The 8961-nt window shown below is 37.0% G+C and overlaps 1 protein-coding gene across 1 annotated transcript in view; it reads right to left on the bottom strand.

Annotated features, from left to right (window-relative positions):
* The window catches only part of CETN3 (centrin, EF-hand protein, 3), a gene marked incomplete at its 5' end in the record, with an annotated part of 9728 nt that extends 3095 nt beyond the window's left edge, over positions 1-6633 (bottom strand). Inside the window, 4 exons of the mRNA XM_010284290.1 lie at positions 1642-1833; positions 4479-4593; positions 6344-6489; positions 6594-6633. Of these exons, the coding sequence (XP_010282592.1) occupies positions 1642-1833; positions 4479-4593; positions 6344-6489; positions 6594-6633 (493 nt within the window). The remainder of the gene's footprint in view (positions 1-1641; positions 1834-4478; positions 4594-6343; positions 6490-6593) is intronic.
* Positions 6634-8961: the final 2328 nt, after the last annotated feature.

The raw sequence follows: 8961 nt of genomic DNA on the forward strand, positions 1-8961 counted from the left end.
AAAGTAAAGCTAGCAATGCAATGTCCTTACAACTCTTCTCTTTAAAAGCAAAACAAGCTCAAAATTGAAGTCTCTACCTAGACTAGCAATCAATCTAATGGATTGAGAAAACAGGCATCATTCCTTGACTGCTATACAGCTACTGAGAAGGAAGTAAATAGGTACTTATTGTCTACCAGAATTCACAGCTGCAATCCTGTGTGTCACTGCACACAGCTGCCTGAAAACACGATCTGCAGCTTTCACTGTGCTGGCCTGCTTCAATTATCCTATAGGAAACACTGAGAAAAAACAAAAATCTATTTTCTCAGAGTGCAGTTCCAAGAAAATCTAACCAGCAGTGAGATAATTCAGGGATCTAAGCAGCAAGAAAAGGAACGTTTAAAAACCTACATGAGTAGTTTTCTCCTGGCTTAGCTCTCTTAAAATACCTCACCTGTGGCATCAGATACTGCCAGTGCCAGAAACAGGTGGGAAGACACACCTAGGCGTGTGGAGGAATTTCTGAATTATGCAGCATGGATTTATTAAAGAACCATGGCCTCAGGCCGTTGAAAGATATCAGAAAACAACAGCTCCGAATGGATGGAAGTCACACACTTTTCTCAACAGTTACTTTACTAGTAACAGTTTCAACATTAATACTTTTCCAGCAGTTGAATCACTGACCTTTCACTATCTTTGTCTTCAGGATCCCTATTTACACCACTACAATGGAACAAAAAGTTCTCATTTCCACACCACTGACCATGTTTAAAGTGTCCTACTCTTCCCCTTGAAAGAAAAGGGCTTGTTTCAATACTTGAGTAACTTTATGCCCAAGCATAGAACATCATCTATCTCAAACAGCACAGAGGGGACGAGTGTCTTGTCACAACGCTGACAACACCACAATTTTTTTTCACTAGTAGTGAGAGTTTTGAGACCAACAGATGTGGTGGCTTACAAGTAGAAAAACAATTGTAACTGGAAAACTCGATGAACTGCTAGTAAAATCTCAAACATGAGTCACCATCCTGAAAGAAAAACTCAGAAGTAGGTTTCGATGACTGTTAAAAATGCAGTGTTTATGTACATAGTCTCAAATGAGCAGTCCCTGAAATTCAGATATTAAGGTTTCTGGTGTAAACATACGGGTGTTTTCAAGTTAATTAAAAAAACCCTAAGTTTCAGTGCTCACAAAGATTTAATAAGCATAATATCAAACTGGATTTCTTAACGCATTCTTTACCCGGCTAATAAATCCCTTCTGCCACCCACTCTGTGTGGGCTTTGTCAATTGCCCAGAGCCATTTTTCACACTATGTTCTTCAGCACTCTTAAGTTCAGAAGTACGTTTTAAAGACCTATCCAAGATGATCCTGCATAGACTTATTAGGGTAATATCCTTCAATAGACATTGGTTGAGTAAGAGTTAGTGGTGAATCAAGTTGAGAAATCAACTTGATTTTTACACTCCAAGATATATTTCCAGGATTAGTAGCTGTCAAACACAACTTCCATTATTTGTAAGCTAAATTAAGTTTGAGCTGAAAGTTATTTAGCAGGAAACCATAGAGGACATTTTCACAACAAAATCACATTTAGAAAGGGGAGAAAATTAAGAGCAGACTATATGGGCTTTTGTTTGCTAACACATACTTTCTCCATCTCCATCCTTATCAAATTCTTCAATCATAGCCCGTAGTTCTTCATCAGACATATTTTCACCCAGTTCTCTAGCAACCCGGCGCAGGTTTCTCAGACTTATTTTACCAGAGTCATCATCATCAAACAATTTGAATGCCTTGAGTATTTCTTCTTGTGGGTCTCTATCCAATATCCAGTCTGTCACTGTAAGAAGAATACTTAAGTTAAACTAAAAAATTCTGCAGGGTAAACTCAGAATGACTGTAGCAGACTGAGGCAATATGAAAAACATACACTTATGATTTTACCTGTTCCTTCATTTTTATATGTTTCAATTCAACATGCATATTTGTTTGGCTGTTATCTGACCTCTCTTTCTCACCTCTCTTTTCCCAAGCTGAGCTTCTCTTTGGGACGTACCTGTTGCAGTGGAAAGCTACATAGCGATTTAGATACACTCACGCTTTCAACACACTTTTCAATAGGAATTAAAAGTATACACATGCCTACTCCATTCCAAACTTACCTTTCAGAGAAAACATCAGCTCTGATTGATGAAGACAGCTGATTTTTTTTTTTTTTTTTAATTTTATGTATTTTGATCAGGGTAGAATTTTGACTGTGACAGAACATTGAAACACTAAGTAATAAAAAACATTCACACGGAACCCCTCTTTTAGATACAAAACCACACTAATAAAAAAACTAAGCCCAGGGGTTATGAAAAGGACACTGCTATGAACTGCAAGATGTTAATTTTGGAAGGATTCATCAGTCTTTATTACTCCTTTTATCACAACCATTTGTCAGTTTCTGTAACAGAAAAGACAAACTTGCCACATAAAATATTTTTCTAGTAATTATTTCAGACATTCCTGGAACCAGCTGTAAGTATCTTCACATCTTTGTACCTGCTAGTCTTGTATTACAGGGCTTGCTATTTGTGACTTTCATCAAGCCATTAAAAACACATCAACCCCGTTTGCGCACAGAGAACCACTTAGTATCTGCTACTGCCTGCAGATGGAATGCCTGCTCTGGCTTATCAAGCTTGACAGGCAAAAATTAGATTCAAGCTCATAAAAGCTCACTACAGCAATGAAGTTTATATGTCTATATAAATCCGTCAGATTTATACTAAATTTAAATATTTACATTTAAAACAACTATGCTGCATGACAGTATTACATCATTTGAAAAAGTCTACCTTCTGTGGCAAAAAGGCAACTGCAATGTTAGCTGAAGAATAATAAAGCACTAGGTCTCTAAATACTATAGGTAACATGATTGTACATGACAAAATGTAATTGCATCTTTACATATTTCAGATGGGTCACTCCTACATTTAAAACAATAAATAACATTAAATCATGAAAAATTGATGGCTCAAGAATTGCTTAGCTATATTCAGCAGCTCTTCACAATTAAAACGTCTATAACCTGTTTTTCTCTAACTCCCTGATCTTTCTGCTAGAAGTGGTATCATGTTTAATTCTGTGTCAAGGTCATTTGTATCATAGCAGCACCCAAATCCTATTCAAGTTTTGGGACAGGTTCAATTGCCTTCCAAGAATATATTGGGCTTGCTACAGGAATTTTCCTAGCTCTTCACAGCACTTACTGACTGCACATTTTGATAGCCTGGACAGAACTAGGAAACAATGAATAACAACAGGACTGAACATCAGGAATTAAAAAAGAATTACACAGTACTTACAGCATATTCAATTGTATGCTATTATAGCATAATGATGTAATTATAATAGTATTACTATTAAATCAATACTCTCACTTTTTTTGTTTATTTTTTAAAATGAAATCAGGACTGATCACATATGTCCCCATAGGCTTTATTTTTGGTTCTTTTCTGACTTATAATTTAGTCTAATCTGGAATACAGCTACAAAAATATTATCTGCCATTAACAACACATTTTGTCCAATCCTAACCTGTTAAATCATTAGAATTCGCCACATTTCAATCAATAACTGTTTTGCCAGATTAAGTATACTGTTATTCGTAGCCAAGAACAAATACACATATACTACACTGTTTATTTATTGTTGGTTCCGCCCCCCCGCCCCCCCCAAAAAAATTTACAGAACTCCAGTACTTTGAACACACAGACTGGAATAATGAAATAGAGATAAAAAAACATACATGCAGAAATCCCACACAGCTTATCTTTTTCCTAAATGCAAATTGTATGCAAAAGTATAAATTATGTGTAACAACCAAAAAATGTTTGAAGAAACTTAAACTCTCATCTTTAAAAATTCTGCAGATCACTACCTACTCAAAGTATGTCAAACTGTGCACTACACAATCGTCAGATGAAAGAAACAGCCTAATAAAATTCCACTGTTTTTATCAACCGTTGAAAATCCTTGAAGTACATATTTAACATATGCTTCAATTTCTCTTATCTCTGTTATATACAAATTCTGTATTCAGTTTAAAGTTTCTTTGTGTATACACTCCTTCCCATGCAATTCATATGCCAAATATTTTTCCACAGCAGGAAGGAGAATCTTACAGAATCCATAAACAACACAGAAATAGCTACGTTTTGAGTTAGAGTTTATTCCTTTGTGTAAGTTTGAAAAAGATTAGGACTGTGTATACTCTATTTTCTTTTATACTGTGGCTATCATTCATCTCTACATATCAAACTGAATATTCAGAATACAAAGATTTATCTTCCTCCACTATTGACTTTTATTAAGAAAAATACGAAATCTCCCACTTAATAGTACTAGGTAACTGAAAAAGTACACACAGTACTGCTTCCAAATTGTCGTCACTACTGTATGCTAAATTTTTCTAAAGGTACACAATCAAACACATACCAACTTCATTAAAATCTTCAAAGGTGATCTTGCCTGTCGCTTCTCGATCATAATCTTTAAGTATTTTCAGAACATCAGCTTTTTTCACATCAAAACCCAAGGCTCTCATTGCCACCTTTTGGAATAAAATGGAAGTGCAACCATATATAAAGATTAAAACAAGGATTTAACAGATTTCTTTTTATTTTCAGTAATTACCTTCTTTCCCAAGAGAGAAGGTGGAAATCAGTGGTTTAGCAACAATAATAAATAAAATTAATAGAAGAAAAAAAGCTTTGGGTATAAAAATTGCCTAAAACTACTATTAACAAATGGAACTTCAATTTACAGTGAAAAAGCTAGACTTGGCATTTTTAGGAATTTTACACTGGACCGAATGTTTCTTAAGACAAGTAGATTTGCCTTCCTCACTTACAAAAGCATTACAAGTACTGGCCCTTTTTCAAAGATAAAACTGAAAATAACTCTCCAAATTATTCTTCTTCAGTATTTACATGAAGTGTGTACATGTTCATGGGTTTAGAAGTCCCCTTACAAGTGATTTTACGGCTTTTCAGTGAACAACATAAACCAACCTATTTTTCACTTTTCCATTAGGTGAGTAGTACACTAGTCTAGTTTCTCAGTTCAACTGAGATGACAATTTCACTAAACACACTACCTTGACTGCCTCCAAACTGATGAACATACACTAAACCAGAAGTGGAAAACCACAATCCTATTGTATGTATCCATTCAAAAAACTCCTGATGATGATTTTGTAGAGGAGGAGACAGGTCTTTTCTTTATATATTTCTGTTCTTTCATAGTATTATCTTCATGGCCACAGTATTTAATGAGACAGCTAAGAAACACCTTTGCAAATACTCCTGACAGCTGGGAATTCAAATACTGTAATGGAAAAAGCATATTAACAGTCCCAAAACAGTCCCAAATACTATCCCGCTTACTGTGGCTTCCAGCAAAGATACAATACCTGAGCTCTGAAATAAAGAGAAGGGAATCACTGTATCTAAGACATTTCAGTAACAGCAATTGAAGTAAAAATAAGACTTCTCCCCTACTCCTTTGAGTTACTTGGTAGAGCCAGAATGTGGAGCCAGCAGGTTGGATTAGGTATTCCTTCCCAGAAGAATCTCATCCAATATGTGACAGAAACATTGGCCTCTCCAAAGCCACCTTTTGTTCTTGATGCAGTACAATTAGAATAAAAAATCGTAGAAGATTTAAAAAGACTTTGCTAACTTCATGTACTACTTCTAGAGACTTCCAGATGGGAAGACTCACTAGGAAGGACTGCCATCCTAACCTCCATTTGCCGACAACTATCAACAGGAGAAGCCTTCATTGGGAAGGGCAATGACTGAGCCTCCCGCATGCACAGCAAATAGCATACCTCATTCCTACAATCCATAGGCTCCTGGTTGGAAAATGCAAGTGGGTAAGCTCTGGCTTGTAGTCAACAGTTTTACAACTTTGATTTACATCTTCTACCTAAGCATCTGAAACCTGTGGATTTTCACAACACCAAGCTTTAGATTCTACAGGCCCTTTAAAAAGAACGAAACAGCTTTTCCAGAGCTTTTACCACTGAGTCATCTGTCCAAACTGAACCCTGGAGGAGCATTCAGACCAGCGTTATGCAGGATGCTACAGCAATTCTGTTACTGTGTCACGTATACCATGTGGGAAGAAAAGCTCATTCTTACCAATGCAGTATTTCCTTTTATTTTTTTTTAGTATCCTCACTCCTTCAGCCCAGCAAGATATCATGCATTTTTTAAAGATACAGCCAACATCTTAAAAAACTCACTAAGATACTGATATTCTGTGCCATAAAATTGTTTAAACAAAAGAAGTCTTACCTTTAATTCATGATAATTTATTGCTCTGTCTTTGTCTGTATCAAACAACTCAAAGGCATCTTTAATTTCTTGCTTCTGTTCCTCAGTCAGTTCTCTTCTTTTCTTCTTTTTAGTTTTGTCGACTGCAAGTTCATTCCTATGTAAGAAGAAAGAAATTAAGCGTATTCGATTTCTACTGGGAAGATACCACTGTAGTGAACCTTTTCCACCAATAAAAAACTCACCCTAACGGCACCTTTCCTGTTCAATCTTTTCCCAGCTTGTCCTCCCAGTTTAAAATAACACTTGAACTAAACAATTCATTTGTGAAAGCCAAATGACATCTCCACTCCTCCATTCAGAATAAAATGAGCACAGGCTTTTTGGTTAATCAATAACAACAACAAAAAAAGAGGGTAGAAAAACTACCAGTTAAAAAAGAGTACTTGAGGTTACAAACTAGACTAGCAGTTGAAACAACACAACTCCTGAAAACACTTTATTTCTAAACTGTAGAAGAAGAATTTCTAAGAAGAAAGAATTTTGAGACAGACAGGCTGCTGGAAGCTTAGCTACACCAGACAACTGGGTTGTCTGGCTATTCAAGTGAGCGTTAGGTGCCACAAATCAGCTTTGTTGCCAGTTACAGTTTTACATAAATGGCATGTATAGATTTTTTAAAAATCCTTTAAATCATGCACACACACTGCTCTGAAGACTTTTTGCTCTGGTTTAGGTATATAGAAAAGAGACAAGCTCCTCAAATCAGCAAATCTTGCTCAAAAACAGCCCTTTTTTCCTCGGCTAGCCTAGAAGATTAAATTTTCAGATAAAAGACAGAAAATACATGATTCACATATTGGGAGCAACAGTTGAAAAAAACTGAAAAGAATGGCACTGATAAAAGATACTTTGAACCAAGCTAATAAAGTGTAAGTTTTGCTGTAACTGTGTTTTATTCACATCAGACTGACTGCTGTATCCAGAATAATTGCTTGGAAGACATACATTTCAGAGAAAGAACTCAAAAAAAAAAAAAGTACATTTGAGGTAACAGGTGATATCAACTAAGATTGTTGGAGTACTGAAGGTACACTCTTGGAAGAAGCGGGTGTGCGTGAAGCTTAGCAGCATATTGTTGCTATGATGAGCATGGCTAATTGCAGTGGTAAATCCCCTCCCTTCTGTGATCATGAGGCCACACCAGAGGTACTACGTCCAGCTGTGGATGTCCCCGTACAAGAGAGATGTACAGAAAATGGACAAGGTCTAAGGCAGACTACCATGCCTGGTGGCTACAGCACATGGTGCATGAGAACGTGACGGAGCTGCGTTTTTTTACACCAGGGTGAGTGGGGCAGAGGGACTAGATGGGCAAGGACTAAGGAGAGGGGATCTAAGTGTCTTCACTATCTCCAGGGTTATTACACAGAAGACAGGAGCACAGTGAAATGACAAGAGACAACAACTTCAAGATGCAAAGAGGAGAAACTGCAGCTGGATCTGAAGGGAAATATTTTCCCAGTGTGAGTGTTTACATGCTGGGACAGTTGCACTGGGAAACTGAAGAGTCTCCATCGTCGGAATTCGGAACCCAACTGGAAAAGGTGCTCAGCAACCTCATGCAGTTTTGAGCGAGATCTGCTCTGCAGAAAACTGAACTAGATGACTTCCAGAAGTCCTTTCTAGCCCAAATTATTGTACCAATTTAGGTTATGCTCTCTCAAGAAAAGGCTTTTTAACACTCATTTTGTGTGCTGTGTCACCTACTGCAAAATGCATAAAAATTAAGGATCAGTGAACAGAAAACTGCTTTTCAAGGATTTATTTATTTTCCAAATCTCCTGTAATGAGCTGGTGTTTCTTCTTCTTTGTTATGGCTTTGCTTATTTTAATAAGAACCAAAGACTAAACACACTGCTGGGATTTAAGCTTTCAACAACCACTAAAGCTACAGTAGTAAATATTTCAAATATAGACAAGAAAAGTGCAGGCTGCACAAGCTGGACCTGCTTCACACCACAATAGCCTCAAAGCATGAGAAGTCCTTAGCAGACCAACTGGGACAACATGATTTCACACAGGCTTTGGACGACTATAGCTTTTGGAAGGACTAAAATAGCTCTGAGCTGGCTGCATGATTAGGACTGGGAGACTAGCTCAGATCCAGAGAGCCCACATTTTGTGAGCCGCAATGATGAAATCCATTTAGAAGTCTGAAAGCAGATTAACGTTGATCGAGTTACTCAAGTGTTTATTTAATGCTTAGCATAAAAGAATTTTTTTAAAAGACACAGCAGTACTTAAATGCAAGTAGTTTTACTGCCTCTTCTTCTACAACCACTTTTATTATATGAAACATGACATTCTCAAGACTTAAAAATTAAAGATCACATATGCCATAATAAGCATATTAATAATGTCTGAAGACAAGGACTTGCCAGGTATGGAATTTACAAGCCCGGCCCCTTTATACAACAGTTACAGAACCTGAATTTAAAAAAACAACACAGCAGCCTAACTTACCGCCTATTAAAAGGCTCTTTGAAGGTGTATTACTTTAGACAACCCAGAAGCGAACCTCTCAAAGACGCGACGGTCCCTACCCTCCCTCGGTCAACAGATGGCTGTCGGGCCCG

Source organism: Phaethon lepturus, unplaced genomic scaffold (genome assembly GCF_000687285.1).
Source record: "Phaethon lepturus isolate BGI_N335 unplaced genomic scaffold, ASM68728v1 scaffold42153, whole genome shotgun sequence".
Taxonomy (NCBI): Eukaryota; Metazoa; Chordata; class Aves; order Phaethontiformes; family Phaethontidae; genus Phaethon; species Phaethon lepturus.